Genomic DNA, 19,041 nt, shown 5'->3' on the forward strand with positions numbered 1-19,041 from the left:
AAGACTCCATCCTTCATTGGCACCAAAATGTAGCAGGAATAGCAACCACAGCTTACTTCTTCTGTTGGCACTCTCTCAATGGCTTCTTTGGTCAAAAGAGCCTGCACTACCTGGTGACAAAAAAAGAGAGGTGATCTTTCACCGGATGATCTGAGAACAGTGGCATGGGTGGTGCGGTCAAAAGGAGTGGAAAGGGGTAACTCCGCTGGACAATTTGCACCACCCACATGTCTGACACGATGGCTTGCCATTGGGGCAGGATGCATCTGACCCTGCTTCCAAGAAGGTGGTCATTTCACTGTGAGGGCATTCTAAAGAGGGTTTGAGCTGCCTGCTGCACAGGAGTGGCAGACTGGGCGTACGCTCTGGCTTTGGTTCCCGCTGGACTTGTGGGAGCCACACTCACAGCAACAAAAAGACTGGGAAGTCTGTAGGCTGTGGTGGCTCTGCTGGAAAGGACACAGCCAAGTACTCCCTATTGTAGCTACAGAATAAGCAAAAGAAACAGTATGGCTGGCAAGCACCAACAACCAGGTAGTGACCCTACTCTCCTTGTCACTTTACAGTCGAGTGTCATCTAGCATGTCCATAAGAAGTGCTTGGACATTCCCCACAAAGCCAGCTGACCTCAGCCAGGCACAGCCCAGAGTGCCACAAATGAACTGTGTCCAGCCTGCATCTGATGGCTAACTTTGCTGTGTCCTTATCTGCTCAACCTTCTTCAAGACCACTGGCAGCATTTGCACAAGAGAGTCCCACACAGTGTAGCTATATTGGGCCAAGAAGCATGCAGTGTTCACCAACCACAGGTTGGCGGAAGAGAAAATCTTCTTCCGAAGGTTCCAGACACTTGGATTCCCGGTCTGGTGAAGGGGCAAAGAACTCGCTCTAATTCACTTTGGAAGTTGAGGCCTACACCACCACGTTATCAGGGGTGGGGTGCAGGGTGAGGAAAGCTAGTTCCTCATGAGCAGGGCAGAAACATCGTGCAACCATCATGTGGAAGGTCGTGCCTCTGCAGACCTTGGCCCAAGCCAGAGCAAAAACATCACAGGGCTTCACCGAATGGAAGTCGAGTTTCTGTGTGGTAAAGCACCTCTGTCAAAACCTTGTTCTTGATATCCACCATGGGAAGCTGGAGGTCAAGGACCTCAGCTGTCCTATGCACCACCCTAGCAAAGGATGCCCCTTCCTCCATAGCCAACACCAGGCCACTGTTTAGTAAAGTGTACAGGGGAGTGTCACCTCCTCATACTAGTTGTCACCATCCAACTCAGTCAAAGGTTCATGGGGATCAGGGTAGGTGTAAAGATCCTCAGGTCGATCTAAGCCAAAATGCCTGCAGGGCATGTCAAGGAAAGGTGGGACTGTCATGACCCAGACAATCACTGTGGTCCAGTCATTGCCTATGTTGATGTCCAGCGACACCTGTCTGGCTCGGTGTTTTAGTCAGAAATGATTATGGGAATGGTGCTACAGGGCCAAACACCAGCAAAGTTCTTGGATTCACAACTGGAGCTGGCCCTGTTCCGAGAACAGATTCAGAAGGCCCGACTGGCACCTAGGGTGAACATTCCAGCGGATGTCCGGTAGGGGCACCACCAAGACTCTTGGGGCCTGAAGGCTCTTCAGAGGGGGTCAGACCAACCAAATATGAGGTTCATAGGTTCTTTGAGTTGGGTAGGGGTTGCTCCATCTCCAGGAACCACAGCAAGACAGGGTGTGGCCCTAGGCTCAGGCTAGGTCACATAAGTCACCTATGTACAGTTAGCCAAATACAAATGAGATTCTTCTACAATGCTACAAAAAAAGGCATTCTTGTTGCACACAGCAGATGCATTGAACTAAGTCACGTATGTAATAAACTATTTGAACAAATCTCATGAATAGTAGAAGAATGCAATTTGCACTTGACTAACTGTAAATCAGTGACATCATGTATATAAAAAAAAAAAAACTTTTACGCTCTTTCCCACACTACCCTACATCCTGCTCCTAAGAAACACTACAAACCTAGCTCAGTGACATGAACCTTCACACTGCTTTGAACCACGACTTACACTGTATGCCAAGAGACTTTGATTCACCCTAGACACCTATCTCACTCATAATTAATGCATTGATGAAAAAACAAAAAAGTCCTGGTACACGTGCTCTCTTCTGAAGAAAGTTAAACAGATGTTCTTTATCCAAATAAACTTTAAAAAATAAAAATCTTTAGTTGGGTGTCATTTTATTTATTAAATTTCACTCAATTTTTCGAAATGTTTGAAATACTGAATTTAGGGGTGTGGGCTGCTGACCCTTGTGGTCACTTCGTCCCCCTATATGACCACTTCCTGTGGAAAATGGGAATAACTCTGTCCCAGGATTCCTAGGTAGGTCATCTCAGAGATTACTACCTCTGAAAAAAAGTGTCCACCAAGGCTAAGCTTATCTTAGGGTTGGCACTAGCCTGAAGGTGGCACATCTACCTTGACTAGCTAATTTTCCCACCTGTCCAGGTGCCAAGTGGGCTCTGGACAAGAGGGGTGGTTTCCTCACCTGTGAGGGGAAGCCAGATTTGCATTTCAAAGATGGTAGCCCTTTGAGGTTTGCCGCCTTAGGAAGGCTAATCAGGTCATCCTGTGAGAAAGATGTTACACCCTCATGCTTTTGTTCAGGGCCTCCAGAGAGCAGAGGGCTCTCACCCTAGGGGATCAGAACAGCATCTCAGCTGGGAGGAAGGAAGAAACCAGTCAGTAAGCACACCAGAAGCAGGTAGTTTTTCAAGGGGCACCTCTAAGAAGCCCTCTGAGTGCATGTATTGGTGAATCCAACACTGGCATCAGTGGGGGTTCACCAATACAAGATGTTTGCTACCAAACATCCCTATCTTCAGTGAAGCCATCATGTAGCTGGGGAACTCATACTGACTAGCGTTCAGCACATGCATTTTAAATGGCTTCCATGGCCACTTACTATGTCTGAAAATTGACAAAGATATGCCTTCACATGTAATATAATGCACTCTGCCTTAGGGCTATCATGCCTGCTCTATGGGTGACTTGCATATATTGCATGAAGTGTTAAGGGATTTGTCACACAGGCTGTGTGCCATGCTGTGTTTTCACTTTTGTCTGCACCAAGACACGCAGCCTGCAATGGCAGCCTGACATGTGCTTGGTGAGGAGTCCCTTAGGGTGGCACTACTTGGACCCTCTTTAGCACTTCAGGACCTAGGTACCATTTACTAGGGACTTCCAGACTTACAATAGTACAGTTTTTGGAGAAAGAATACCAACTCTGGGGGCCTGGATGGCAGGGTCGCAGTGCAATTCAGTCAAAGTTGCCTCAAATAGCAGGCAAAAAGTAGGGGGGAGAAGTACTGCAACAAAGCTCCCTAAGGTGAACATTAGAAACGTGAGGACCAAGTTAAGGTCCTACTGTGGCATTACAAAAAACAAGAAAGAAATACATGTAAACCTTTCACAAAGTGCATAACAACTGGAGACTTAAAGAGGGCTATCTGGCAACAGCAAAAAAGCCAAAAGGTATCCTTTATCTGTGCCCAGTCTTGCCAGGCTAACAAACAACAAAACACCAAATAACTTTGCGGGAGGGCGTCTATCTACTGATTAACGCCCCAAGCCACAATTTATGTCCCAACGAAAGCTGCATACAGTTTTTGTTTGGGGATGCATGGTTGCCAAGATGGTAATCACCCCAGGAGGAAGGTTAAAGGTGTTCTGCTGTTGCTGCTCAATCTCCAAGGATGAAGGAGGAGATTGAGAAGGAACTGGTGCTGAACCTTGCACTGTTGCTTCAATAGCAAATCCTCACAGATGGGGCCGCCTAATTGGTGGACAGATGTACAAGCTCAGGAATTCTGCATACCATACTCGTCAGGCCCAGTCTGGGCCCACTAGAATGACTTGGGACCCAGTCATTCCTAATCTTCTTGAGAACTTTGGGCAGGAGAGGTATTAGCGGGAAGGCATACAAGAGTCTCTATCTTCAACTGTGGTAGGATGAGTCTCCGAGCGAGAGACGCCTTGGAAACACCTACATGCAGAAGTGCTGACATTGCACATTCATCACCAGGAAAATCACTTTGTGATCTAGTTAGTCTAGAGACGCAAGGCATCTTAGCACAGTCTGTGACCGCACGCTGCCCTTTTGTTGCAGTATCACATGGCAGTGGTATTGCCAAGTGGAAGGCAACCATATCCAGAAGGTTGATATGGATACCAGATTCTGATGGACACAAGAGGCCTCTGATCCCCAAACTTTCCAGATTGCCATCCCAACACAGAAGCGATGCATCTGTTATCACTGTGAGCTCTGGGTGGAGAAAGAAGTGAGGTCTGTTGACGACCCAATCGTGGACCAGTAGATACCAATGCAGATTTTTGCAGTGTCCTCTGAAATCTCAACCTAGTCAGAAGGGTTCCCTTGATGTTGGGCCCACTAAAAGTTAAGATCCCACTGTAGAGCCTGCTATGCCATGTCATATTCAACCAGCAGGATGTAAGATGTCATCTGTCCCAGCAGCCTCAGAGTCAATCTTACTGAAATCCAGGACAGATGCTCAAAGATAGAGATCATCCCCTCAATACTCTGGAATCCTGGGGGAAAGACAGGAAATCAAAGCGTGTCCAGAATGGCTCAGCTGAAGTGGATAGTCTGAGAAGGAGTCTGGTGTGCTTTTGGCATGAGATAGTGAACCCCAAAGATGCCACGAAGCGCGGTATAGGCTTGAGGTAGAGGACAACTGGCCGGGGCAAGCCTGCTTTCAACAGCCAGTCATTGAGGTAGGGGAAACACTAACATCCCGGACATCCAAAGATGTGCTGCCACCACCATATTCACTTTCGTGACACCAAAGGAGCACTACTGAGACCAAAGGGGAGCACAGCAAACTGAAAATGCTCCTGTACCATATGTAGCACCAATGGGCCTGTCGAAAAGGCGTATGGAAATAGGTGTCCTGCAGGTTTCACACCACCTTCCAGTCTCCTGGGGCCAGTGTGAGCATTTTACATTTTTCCTTTTGGAAGGAAGGCAATGAGGGTGCAGGTATACAATAAGCCGAAGGTCTCCGGCCTTCTTAGATACGAGAAAGTAGACAAAATAGTAACCACATCCTACTTCTGGAGCAGGCACCCTCTCAATAGCCTCTTTAGATAAAAGAAAATGCAATTCCTGAGGCAAAATGGAAAGTTGGTCCTCGGTCAGTCGTTGGGGAGGATGGTGGAAGGTGCAGTGGTGCAGAAAGGGGCAGACCACAGCTATTCCGAACAATTTGCAGGGCCCACATGTTGGATGTTATGGCCTGCCAACCTGGCAAGAATTGTCAGATCCTGCCTCCTACCAGATGTCCATGCTCCACAAAGGGCATGCTAAAGGAGTTTGGTAGGTGGGGCTACAGAGAAGGTATTGGAGCAGGCAGCTTGTTTCTCTTGACTGCAGGGGCGGTGGGCACTGCAACCGCAAAACTGCTGGGTGCCATATTGGGTTTGAATTGACTGACGTTATGGGGGTACCTCTGCCAAAAGCCACAAAAGGAATGGTAGGGCTGATGCGTCTGGCGATGTACATAAGAACAGGGAACGGGCCTTAACCCTGCTCTCCTTATACCGCTCCAGAGCAGAGTCTGCTGTCTCCCCAAACAAGCGAGTCCCTTCAAATGACATGCCCATTGTGGATGACTGGATATCGCCTGAAAAACCAGTGGATCGCTGCCAGGAGTGTCAGCTAACGGCAACACTGGTGCCAAATCGGGAGTGTCCAGCCACAATAAATCATCAACTCAGCCGCTTCACAACCATTCTGAACGGCCTGGGCATCGTAGATTATCAGGGCCACCCAGGAGGACCTGAGCCACTGAGTCCCAAAGGGCATGAGAATGGCACCCGAGCAGGCAGCTGGCATTCACTGACCTAAAACACCAAGCTGGTTGATGGAGACACTCTTCCCAAACTTTTCCACCCGTTTCGACTCCCTATAACAGGGAGCAGTCAGAAAGGTGTTGGGATTAGTTCTGCTTGCAGACGCCTACACCACCAAGCTTTCAGGTGAAGTGTGTGAAGATTAAAAGAAAGGGTCCCCCAGTCAAGGTGGAATTTGGCGGTTGACTGGCACCAGAGAAAGGTTTGGTCCACGCCCCCTCAAGTTGTCTGTAAGCACCTCGTTAAGCGTGGATAAGTAGATATCTGACCCAGCTGAAGAACCTCCACAAGGACATTGGTCTTGCCCTACAAGATGGGGAGCTGTAGGTCAAGGACTTCAGCCACACTACACATGACCATAATGTAGGAAGCACTTTCCTCAGTGGCAGGACAATGAGGGAAAAGTAGTCCCCACTCAGGGGAGGTATCGAGGCCAGTACCATCCTGCAGGGTCATCATACTAAATCTCCATGTAGTAAGGTTGGCTAATCTCATCACCCACATCATAACTGTCATGTGAATCTGTGTCTCACAGGGAAAGCAAGGTGTGATGATTTGGTAGAGCAGAGCAAGCAGAGGAATTGGGACTTCAACAGCAGCTGAGGTTGAACCTTCAAAGACTAGACATCAGAGGAGAGGAGGCAACTGGGGGCTTGCCTTCTGGAACTGCCAGCAGAGTTGATGCGTTGAAAATCTGCATGGACTGTGGTACCAAGGGTGGAGTAGAGTGACATGCCAGAGGCAGCCCTATTATGGGTTCAGAGGCTCCAGGTGGCACCTACACTGAACCCACCGGGGGTACCCCAGGTCGCAAATCTCTCCGCTTGGGGGGATTTTGTGGAGGGGCTGCAAGGGTTGCCAGAGCCAGTTGGCAAGGATGCAAAGAGTTGGAGGGTAGTTGCGTGGAATTCTTCCGTTTGCTTAGGGGTGGAGGACAACTCTGGGAACTCACCATGTGCCTGGGCAAGATGCGGGATTGCCTCCTAAGTCAAACAACTTAGTGATCAAGAGTTATGATCCTGCTCCCACGCCCTCTCAAGAAATTGTGAATGGCTTCAACTTCTTGTGTTTATTTCTGGACTTACCAGATAATTTGGACTGTAATGAAAACCAGCGTCAGGAGCAGTTTCTGTACCGATCATTAGACTTTGACTGGTCTTGGAAGGGAGCATGCTTTTGCTTGGTAATGTGAAGTTTCACCTTGGAGACCCAGATGGACTTCGGGTTCATACGTGTGCAATCACTGATGGAATTGCGGGCCTAACTCGACCCCAGAAGCACAGCTGATGGAGATCTGTCACAGACATTTGCTTGCAACAGTGACTACAGAGCTTAAAACCTGTCATTTTAGGGTGTGCCATTTCCTGCGTGCTGAAGAAAATTCAGAAATATTGAAGTAAGTGTCTCTGAGAGACAAGAGCAAGAGAGGTCTGGATCCATGTTTTGTGGCAAGGAAAGAAAGGAAATGATGGCAGGGCATAGGAGTGCTTTCTATCCAGGCTCTGCATGTCATTTCCTGAACAGAATTGGGTCCGTGCGGAGTCGTACGGTGCCACTAACCAGTGCACAGAAGTACTACTGAAAACTTTCCGGATCCAATTTGACACCTGATAAACATTCAACAGATGAGTAATCTGTAGCTAGAAGTCTCTATCAGAAGATATGAATAAAGGGGAAGACGGACCCTAGAATAATTCTGGAAACTTGTGGACCTCTAGTGGGACCAGGACGGAAATCTCGGTTTGGACTGGTCTCGTCGCTAAACCTTCAGCTGCATGGCAATGTAGAGCTTTATCTTACGTAAGGCCTTTGGGTTTGTTGAAGCGCAGGCCTTCGAGTTGTGGCTTGACCATCAGAACCTCAGACAAATTTGGAGAAAATGTGTCCCAGTCCTTACAGGGCTTAAAATCTGTTTGGGGAAGAGACATGTCCCTTGTACAATTTAAAACAATTTTAAGATCAAGGTAAGGGTGTCAAAGTGACACTCATCTGGTGTAGTGTAAAGAAAGAAACCAATTTTAGCACAGAAGAGTGCATCCTATGAAGGCCCAGCGTGTCATTTCCGGAACAGCATCAGTACAGAGCCACACGTCCCACCTACAAGCGAGCATTGGTACTGCTGAAAAGTTTCCAGATCCAGTCCAATGCCTGGGGAGTATTCAATAGGGGCCATATGTACGAACACATTTTCCCATTGACACAGAATGGGAAAAACCCTTTGCTACATCTGGCCCCTGGTGAGGAATCTGCGACTTGGTCAGCAGTGTAAACCACCACTAATTTATCAACAGTATAGGCTTTACTAGGGTTTGTTTCATAAAGGCCACAACACACAAAAATGTCAAGAGGGCCAAGAAGTTATTTAAGACCCCATTGCAGAGATGAGGCTTTCCCACATCCTTTGCTCGAGTACACTTGCACAATGCTGCTCCTGATGTACACAGTGCTGTAGGCTTTGTGAGCATTGCGAGTTGTATCCAAGCCATAAGGCAGCAACATTCGTTACCTACAAAACCAAATATATTCAGTGACCAAAACACATTCAGTTAAGGTAAACAGCCCTAAAATGGAAAGCATACATTCAATCTACTCGACTATATACCACAAGGTGTTTAGATTAAATTGTTAACAAGAATCTTTCGTAAAAAAGAATGAATTGCATTGTTTAGCTTGCAAATAAACCCAAACATTTTGTTCTTCCTTTGTTACAAAGGGGTTAAACATTCCATAGCACCAGAAATTGTATAAATAAACATAATCCTACAAAAGAAACAAACTTGGAAGATTTGCACTCAATGAACCTAATTTAACTGGAAATGAAAGGAAGAAAATCCTGCAGAGTACTTACTTTCAGTGATTTGGAAAAAACAACTGTTTCTGCTGGAGAAGTACCTGCATGAAGTGGAGTGCTGTAAATTATATGCTGTACTCTCACTGTTGGATTTGGAATATTTCAAGTTGTTCTTCTAGATCTAAATTTGTGTTTCCTGTGTGACATAAGTTGAGAGGACTTCTGAACACAAACAGTATCTGTCACAGCTTGTGCTGTAAAGACTTGCTTCATTTATCTGTAGTTTTCAACTTGTTATGTTCATGCATCTGGGAGGCTTGAGGGTTGCAGGTCAAATTACAAGCTTCAAAACAATTCTTAGAGGTTAGTAGCATTTTCAGTTTGCAGCATTTCATGATGTAAATCACATGCTGTGCAGGGACTGTAAAGCAGTACCCCCTCTCCCTAAAGCAAAATATGGGTCTGCAGAATATATTGGAGAATGGATTCCATTCAGTCTAACTGATATCAGTCACATCAACTGAGCGGTGTCTGAGAGTCAGCAATGCACTATGCCATGGCAGCCCCAGCTGCAACCAGACTACTGCTTCCATTTGCTTGCTCTCCTTGTAAAGAGGTATATAGCTGTATCGGACCTCCAAGTATTCGTGTCTTGTGGAGCCAGACTTTAGTTTTTCCTTCACCCCTTGATTAAGACTAGGTTTACAGGGTCTTTAAAGGTTTTCACCAAATAACAGAGAACTGTCTTTAGCTTTTCGAGGTACTTATTATTCTTTTCTAGATGAAGTCTCAAAAGAAAGACTTCCTCAATCTCAACATCTGTTGTTTGGTCACACTGAAATGCTAATCTTTATATGACTGCATGGCAGGATGTCTCATTAGATGGAGAAGCTCTGAATGGAGATGTAACCAAGGCTTCCTCAGCCAATTAAACCTGATTCCTGCCGTTCACATCCTGGTTTAGCTTCCTCCTGTTAATCACTGCCTACGTATCAGGTATCTGAGGTTGTGGAAATGGCGGTGATTTCTCTTTGACTTCATTTTTCACTTCTATGGAATAAGATATTTTTGGATTCTATCTTAAATGGCTTTCCTGAAAACATTTTGTTTTTGGTGGCTGACCCACTCAAAGACAAGTCTGTGGAAGAGACTATGCCACAATGTGCTGTATTTTGGGATCTATATCCATTTTCCTTTTTTCTGATATCAACTCTGCACTAGATTCTCCCATTTTTTAGTAGAAAATCAAATAGATTGTTATCATCCAGGGCCAGACTGGGAACCCAAAGCAGCCCTGGAAAATTTTGTCAGACCAGCACCACAGTAACTTATGAACTGCATAGTAACAAAAGGATCTCTATGACAAAAGCAGTATCCCACTGAGCTATGCACATAAAATACTGTTATGTAATCCACATAGTACACGTTCATAGCAGCAGACATATTAACCCTTTGCGTTAACTTAGATGAGTCAAACCTGCCACTTGATAAAACTCCCATCTCTCTCCAGCAGGTACATAAATCACAAGTTATCTTGCAACTTTTATTGTTGCCTGAAAACTACTTAGTATACAAGGAACTCGGCAGTACTTTTAAAACTCCTGCACTGCTACAAAACCGGTCCCAAGTAACAAAAGCAGCCCCCACCCTTCCAGCATCCTGGGAAAAATGCCGAATGTTAGGTGCGGCTAGTGAGGACATGTCATCATCGTGACCTGGATTGACATAATTCCAGCGTATGTGTATTGGAGCCGAGAGAAGATGCTCATCTAGCTGAACACAGGTGAATGCACTTATCAATGTTCAAAGCCAATTGTACTCATTTAAAAATTCTACACATTATTTTGAACTCCCATTTATTGCAAAGTTTCTACACTTGAACAACTCATATAGCATACAAGAAAACCCATATTCCAGTTCTCTCAAAAGCGTCCCTTTAGAGGGGCTAATCAATGTTTGTATGTTTAGCATTTATAATGGTAAAAACAATGCAGGGGCCTAGCTTCCAGGTCTTCCAAATAAAATACATACAATAACGAAAAACGAAAAAGCAGATATTAAAGGCTAAAAGGAAATAACGGCGGTGAAATAAATTTGGTGTAAAATCACAAAGGCAAAAAACATACTTTAACTTATTATCAGGATGAAACACGCACTTATTTATGACATGTGAAAATTAAGCTAACAAAATGCTTGAAATGGGGGGCAATTCTATATACTGGAGATCAGCTCTGGTATTGTGTAAGGTACTTTTAAGTTCAATCTGATTTTGAAGCGAGTACTCTTTGAGCTGTAGATGAAACCGTTTATTTTCAAAACTGAGTTCTTTGGTAACTCTGAACAAGAGCATTTCGAAATGCATGCTTAGAATGCATAGACTCACAATAGCTGTTTTCAGTGGCTGAATGTGGCACAAGAGATGTTCTTTCCTTGCATGCCATAATCCAGATATCTACTGTATTTATTTACAAAAGGAGCAGAGCTACTGATTCTGAGGTAATTCATGAACCACTTTTTAACCAAGTGGGAAAATTTAAAGTACCTGGGTACATTTTCGTGTGTGCGACCAGTGTGAAAAAGTATTTTCTGATTTAAGTTATACTTATTCAGAGTTCAGCTATATTATGTAAACCAGGGTAAATGCCATGGTAACATTTTACCAAGAAATGGTCATTCCTCTCACCACCGCAATAGCAATCTTTAGTGGCAAGCACCGTGGCAACATAACTGCTACTAAAACAAGAATGCTTAAGGATTTACTAATTATTCCTCAAAGAAAGTATCTAATTGACAGCTCCGCTATTCTTTAGGCAGACTCCAAATGAAACATTTCTGAAGTCCCAGCACAAGTTTAAATTTTTTTTTTAAGTTAAATTCCTACACACGAAGTTGATGGGAACAACGAATGAAGCAATATATAGTATAGTATTTTCAGTTCAATGTTCAAATATTTTTTTCTTAAGACATTTGTACTCAACGCACAACTAAAATGTTTCCTTTTCGCTCTTTAAACGTAAGAATGCTTTGCGCTGGAATGTTATTTTAGGGCATGTACTGGACAGACTGTGAGGCCATCTTGTCTTCTTTCTGAAAGACGACGTGCTGGGTGAAATGACTCATGAGGGATCAGTTTCTCTTTAAAGGCCTGTAGGTCCGAAGCAGAAAGTTACATGCCGAGCTCACCTGGGTTCGGATTTCTACTTGACAGTAACATCTGAGTGCGTGTATGGAACGGCTCCTGAAAGAGCAGCTTAGCCACTGATCAAGAATCACAAGTTTCAGCTCATTACAGCAAGCTACCCAGGAGTAAAGCAACATGGACTATACATGCTTTTATTTCCATATTCCACTAGGTTATGCCTTGAAGAGGGATGGAGTGAAAGGGCTCAGCAGGGCTGCTGTGAGTAGTTCATGGATATCAGTGTGCTGGAAAAAAAATGCATTTTAACATCTAGGCTGTGCATGGGAAAGGAAACAAAGCCATACTGAAGCAGATAAATGTGAAGATTCAAATTGTCATGATAAATGTGCTATTTAAGGTCAAGGGCGTTTGAATATCGAACGCTAAAAACAAAAAACGACTATTCATTGCAGTAACTGCTCCCATGAGTCAGAAAGCTGTAGGAGTAACTATCAATCTGTCTCACTGAAAATAATGCTTAGACCCCAACCAGCACCGGCAAAGCCAATTGGTCTTGCCTTTTTGACAAAATGTAAAATCAGCAACAAAAGTAAAAAAGGTGTGATGACACGGCTGCAAGCGCACATACTTTACTACACATACACGAACCTACAGAATGAGACAGGCCATTTTTGTGACAAACACTACCTAGATTGGTAAATTAAAAAAAATATATACAATTTGGTTTGCGAAAGCGCTTCTTGTAATGCAGAGCAGCCTGGCAGCACATGCCGGCTGCTAGGCTTGCCAAAAATTGTTAGTGAAAGGACCACGAAGGGAGGGGAGCAGTCGAGGAGCAGGTGAGGATGCAACAGGGAGTGGGAGCAACGGAGGCGTCTGAGGTTGAAAGAAAAGATAATAGCTGGTAAAGCAATAGACAAGCTGAGAAATGTTGGTGGGGCTGGGGTAACATGAAATGGGCACAGGAGTTGTTTGGGTGAAAGCCGAAAAGGCAGAGCTAGAAGATACGTGCACATTCATGAAGTGCAAGAAAAAAATACTTCCCTGAATGTGATCAGAATACAGGTCATCCAATGTACAGAAGCAATGCACCAGGGTAGAGAGAAACACAAAACGTGAAGGAAAACCACTGAGTAAAAAGCAAGCACCTGAAAAGTGATAAGCAAGCAAACCAATGGGAAGGAGTGGTTTAGTGCTAAGCTCACTCAACCTTATGGGTATGGCGCAGAGAAGAGGTATTTCACAAGCTGACAACTTGGTGAGACCTTGAAATGAATGGCAGGACATAGAGATAAGATAATTTCCTTTAGAGTTGCACTGGGAGCTCAGAAATATTTAAGTTGGACCTGGTCTGAAGAAGTGCCGGTCGAGACGAAAGTTTATAAGTAGATCATTTTTTAATTAGGCAAAATATGTTCCTTATGTTGAACAATTTAGATTTTGATTGGTTAACATGTTACACAGACCGTTAGTTCAGAAAATGTTTTTTTGTAAATGGAAATTGGAAATCAAGATGCCTATGAGGGATGGCTCTGCCCTTACCTCTGGTTTGTCAGGCACGGGCTCATTCTGCAAGAGTTTCAAGGCTTTAGCAGCTGCATCATGTTTAGCAGCCTGTCTTGTCCTTCCTTTCCCATGAAACTGCTGGCCTCCAATTGACAGTTCGACTTGATAAAGCATAGGTCCAACAGGAAATGGGTAAAAGTACCTTAAAAATTAAACTTGTAATTAGAATCAATGAATAACTCAAAAACACATAGCCCTATTTACAACAGTAAAAGCACAGCAACCACAAAACAACAACCTTTCCAAGGGAAGAATAGTCCAAAAATAAAATTAAAACAAAGAAGTTCTGCAAGGTCAGACTACAGCATTAATAAAACTAAAATAGCAATAGAGATATATCAGTGAAATGGTGAGACTTTTTTCACAAGTTGTAGTCACTGAGGTTTCTTGATTGGAATGAACGTTTAAAAATCGATGGCTTGCATTTTACATATTGTAGGGTTGGCCAGAGGGGCTACTGAACAGGAAGTTGTTTGGCATGTTAGTTCTGATGGAGGAGAGCTGCAAAAAGAGAATCGTGACTTTTCTAAAAGGTATTAACACAAGCATTTTCACAGCAGTGACTCTTGTTTTGCTTTTCCTATACCTCTCCTTTTTCCACAGTCATGGGGGCTCCACAACTGCAGGCATGGCATCAGATAATTTGTTGCCCAGCGTTATTTTGGGAGACAAGCTCATGTACAACATATGCTAAAACACCTATACATGCCCTGTGGCTGCTACATCATAGGCTTTTTTAGGTCGAACACACAAGCGCTTTGACCTGGTGTAAGTATTTTAACCATGTCATGTCACGGCCATCACTTTCACTCGTTCCAGGGCTTGCCTTTCATAAATCCTGTGATGTCCACAGTAAATACTTTGTTTGTCACGCCTTGAAGACTGCCCCTGTTACATGGATTATTGCACAATTGCCAATATAATTCAGCGCGGGCGAACTACTTTTTTTTTTTCTCTTCCCTTCGTGCTGCAAGTCAGCCATGACGCTCACAGTGCGAACAGGCACAACAGCGTGAACTTGATCAGCGGTATTTGGAGCGCTGGTCACATTGTTCACAGTTACCTAATCAGTCTTTTCTTGTGGCTCTCCCCTTAAAACACCTAAAATTGGTATACGCTTCATGGTAAAACAGAAATCCTCAGAGAGAAAGGGCTCTTCCAGCACAGCAGGAGAGCCGATGCTACAATATTCACTGCACTCGGGAAAACTCAACCCATAATGCTTTGCAAGCATTCTTTTTCTCAACATTTTTGCCCATAACGCAGCCTGTGGTGGTCCTAGGACAATGGGACCAACACCAAAACGTTCAGCATGATGCGCTCTTTCTAGGTCATTTGTGTGTTTCCGTACTAAGTTATTGGAGACCCCAAAATAATAACCCCTCCCACCATGCAATCTATTTAAGCATTCACATGGCTGGGACTTTTGTTTTACAGCTGAGAATAGCTTGTGTTTTAAGGGCCCTGTTTGTAATATCTTCGCTATGGGTCTGTTACCTCTGAAAATACATAATGTGCTAAATGCCCTCTTAGAGGCTTCATATATGGTTATTCTGCATTATTTATTGCCATTTTTTACTATTTATTACTATTAGATTTTTTTGTGGTTACGCCCTCTAGGGGCTAACTATATAGTTACATAACCATGTTTCTTACAAATGCCATTTTCATTGTGGTGTCCTCTAGGGGCTGTTCTAAGCATTACAGTCATATCAACATATTAAAATCCTTGTTGTCCCATAATGCTTTGCATGGCAACATGTTTACTCAGCCTCTGGCAGTCCTGGGACAATGAGACCACCTTCAAAACATTGACCACAGGGTGCTCTGTCTCCATCATCTCTGGGTCCCTACACTATGTTAGTGGGGACTCCAAAATAATAACCCCCTTCCACCATTCAATGTATTTTAAGCTTTCTCATGGCTAGAACCTTCTAGGGGCTAAGTATATGGTTACACTGCATTATTTTCTCGTGTTTCATGGGGTTATGCCCTCTAGAGGCTAACAATATGGTTACATGACCCATGTTTTATACAAATGATATTTCTGTTAGGTGTTCCCTAGGGGATGTTTTGAAGATTACAGTGAAATGACAAAAGTTTCTTTCTGACAAAGGTTTCAATGATAGTTATTTATGTTATAATATTATCACCCTATTACAAGTATGACCATAATTCAGGCCAACTGAACATCCTTATTACACTATGACTGTTGAATACTCTTGATATGTTCAGATGGCCCTTCTAGAGTATTTCTTTCTCTTCTGTGGCTGTCTTGTGTCCTTTTTTGGGGAACTGTGTTAGTCAGCCAGCAACTCTGATGGTGAGGTGGTGAAAGTGGTATTCTAATGGAATTAGCAGGGCAGATTTAAATTAAGATGCTAAAAGACATTTTCATTTTTTGCTGCAGACAGAGGGAGAAGGTAAATTGAAGTGTTTTAGTTATATGCAGGACTACTGGAATTATATGGAAGGAAAAGACAAAATGAGGTAGGGCTGACCAAGTTATATGGCATGAAAAGTCCAGTTATTAATTTACAATGCCAACAGCTCTAACTAAACCAAATACGAGACCTATTGCATGGCAAATGCTTCTTTTTCCGTGTAAACCTACAGAGGAAAAAGGGGGAACAGAAGTCAGTTTGTCTAGAGGAACAAGGAGTGTAGAGACGGGTGTTACTGAATTAACAGTGCAAAAGACATAACATGGAGTAAGGTCCTTTACCTTTAAATTAGTTCCGGTATCTAAATCGTTTACAGGCTTGCCTAATAGTGAAACATAATTGCTTAAGTGGAAGAAATCTAATTGCTGAAGTGAAGGATAGGAGTTGAAGTACTGATGTGAACTGTGGTGAACTCCTAAATCAAAACAATCTAGGACCGGATGTACAAAGCCTATGTCACAAATTACAATCCAAAGGGTTTGTGACCTAGGCTTCGTTTTGAGATGTGACAGATGTGTTTTCAGCCATTGCAAAATGGGGTTCCCCTTTGTGAATCAGTTACCATTTAAAATCAGGAGTTGGAAATTAATTATTGGTTTGCTATCTGGTAACACAAATCAACAAACCATAGACACATAGCATTCCAAGGCGCATAAAGGAAGGGGCCCTTTCACATGCCCAACTATTTTTGATTTGGAAGGTGTTACAAGCGCCTTTCCAACTTGCTTATCAACATCTGTACATATCTGTGCTCGTAAAATAGTTTTATAACTCTAGCGTCTATTTCCAAATATTTAACTAGGATTGTGTGGGCAATCAAGAGTTTACCACTGGCACCATGGCACAAGCATTACTTTGTATGGGCTGCACCTTGAAAATGCCATCCAACAGATCTTGAAGACTGCACTTAGTTGTGATTGAAGACATTTCCTGAGCAAAGTCAACTGTTACGTTTCATACTAGTTTTCATAGCCCTACAGGCTGGTGCTTAATTCACTGCTAAAACCAGTCCACAACGCTTTGTTCTGTAGTTTCCAAAAAGGTAGACAATAGCCTAGAAAAGTAATCTCTTAGTTCTAATTACTCCCAAAGACAGTTCACTCAGGGCAATACATACTCAAGGCAAACACCGACCACTCTAAGGCACATTTGCTGCCACCCTATGTGGTGAGGCTCCTAAGGCTGCAAGAACCCTTTCCTGCAAAGCGGGCAAGTTTCTTGAGTTTATCAGGATGCTATCTCAGAAAAGGCTTTGTTCATAAAAAGCTGAGGATAAGGGTCAGTGGCTTCCTGCCTTTTAGGAGGAGGAGGTGCACATGGGTGTACTTACAAGGAGCTCTGAGAGGTTCTGCATCATTAAGGGAATTAAGTTGACCAGCACAGGTCAGTCAACGTACAAACTTTAGAAAGGACACAGTAGCAGTATATCTAATGAACATCCATTTAGACCATTGTTTTCCGCTGTTAACTAAGGATGTTCCTACTCATATCCTGGCTAGAGTTAGCGAACATTTAGGTTTAGCAAACATTGTGCCTTAAATAGCATGCACTGCAACAACAACAAAGTGATGGGCTGAATATACCATTTTACATCTCGATTTATTCTTAAAACACTAGATAAATATGGATAAATACCAATAATATGGACCAAAAAATAAATATGGATAAATACAGATGGAAATATTAAAAAATTAAATATCATAAAACCAGGAACCCTAATAATCAAACTTCTAGCAATCAAACTGCACTGGGACAAAACAGCTGAATAACCAATACTGCAATATTGATGTACAAAAACCAGACTAAAATCATTCATTTGGTACCATCAAAGAGATTTAATTAGGCTAGTGCTGTAGGGGCCATGTGCTGAGAACCATAACTTGAGACAATAATGCAGGAGTTGAACTGGAGCCTTGTACTGGATAATGCTCCACACCTATATACATACAGAGAACTGAAATGGGGACCAAGTAATATATTTGTATTATTTCAGTAAATTGTATTAAAGTTTTTCATAAACCAGTTAACAGAAGAAAACACTGCATGGTTCGGTTAATACAAAAGCATGTTGCGGTAGTGCATCATACAGAGACATACAAACACATATGAAAGAGCACTTTGCATCTAAAAGAAATAAATACAGGAGAGTGAGAAGAGAAATAGAGAGAAAAGAAGTAAAGAGAGCAAGAAGTTGCCTTTAAATAAACATATGCAAATCGTGGATGGCCGGGTAATTACAAAGAAATGGAGAGGAAGGTTTTGCTTGTATTTATGTATCACATTTACAGGGGTTTGATTTTCTCTAGGTGCATATCAAAACTATCCCATACTAATCTAGAACAAGAGGTATTGAAGTTGCCATTATATAAAACATTATTAATAATTCTACCATAACATATCCAGGCTCACCAAGTGTAGTAAAAAATATTTAGATTTTTTTTCGATCCTGAAAATATAGTTTTGAGTCTTATTTTGAGAAGCAGGTCTAATAAATGGAAGTTTCATTGGATGATGGTTGGTTTCAGTACAATTTTTCAAGGGCGAGAATATGGGTGTGTAAGAATGGCATGGAATATCTGGTTTATGGTATGCATGTTCAAAATTGTTCCAATAGCAATGAATGTGCTTACAATAAAAAGTAATGGGATCAAGATCACCCTCTGCTTCATGACAATGTCAACAGAGGGCCAAGTCAACTAAGCCTTTTTTGTGTCATCTTACAGGGGTCAGGTATCTACATTGAGTGATTAGAGGAGAGATTTTAAGGAAAGGAATACTGTCCTATATTTGATCCGAACTACATTGTGATGGCAGATTAATGTAATTTGACCATAAGTGATTCTGACCAATTTTCCAGAATATGGTTGAGCAAGTGTAGGCTCATTAAGAGTTTCAAAACTGCAGAGGCAATATGTCCCTTGCTGGAGATGGTTTCTAGACATTTCATGCAATCAGATGTACGTGTAGCACCTAGTTTCCCAATTGTAACTTTAATTTTCATAAATGTATAAAACTATGAGGGGTTGGATCTTTAACTTCTCAGAAAGCATAGGGAAGGGAGGAGGGGGAGGGGCACAGAGGAACCCAGATCATTGATAAGCAGAACACCAGATCACGCCCAGGATTTCGACAAGTCAGGTTTGGGGTTTAATTTAGTATGGGGGGATG

The 19,041-nt window shown here is 43.0% G+C and overlaps 1 protein-coding gene across 1 annotated transcript in view; it reads right to left on the reverse strand.

Moving 5' to 3' along the window:
• Positions 1-19,041, reverse strand: part of STAU1 (staufen double-stranded RNA binding protein 1) — a 145,537-nt gene that overhangs the window by 42,481 nt on the left and 84,015 nt on the right. The window contains exon 7 of the mRNA XM_069201616.1: positions 13,406-13,571. Within this exon, the coding sequence (XP_069057717.1) occupies positions 13,406-13,571 (166 nt within the window). The remainder of the gene's footprint in view (positions 1-13,405; positions 13,572-19,041) is intronic.

This window comes from Pleurodeles waltl, chromosome 7 (genome assembly GCF_031143425.1).
Source record: "Pleurodeles waltl isolate 20211129_DDA chromosome 7, aPleWal1.hap1.20221129, whole genome shotgun sequence".
NCBI classification, from domain to species: Eukaryota; Metazoa; Chordata; class Amphibia; order Caudata; family Salamandridae; genus Pleurodeles; species Pleurodeles waltl.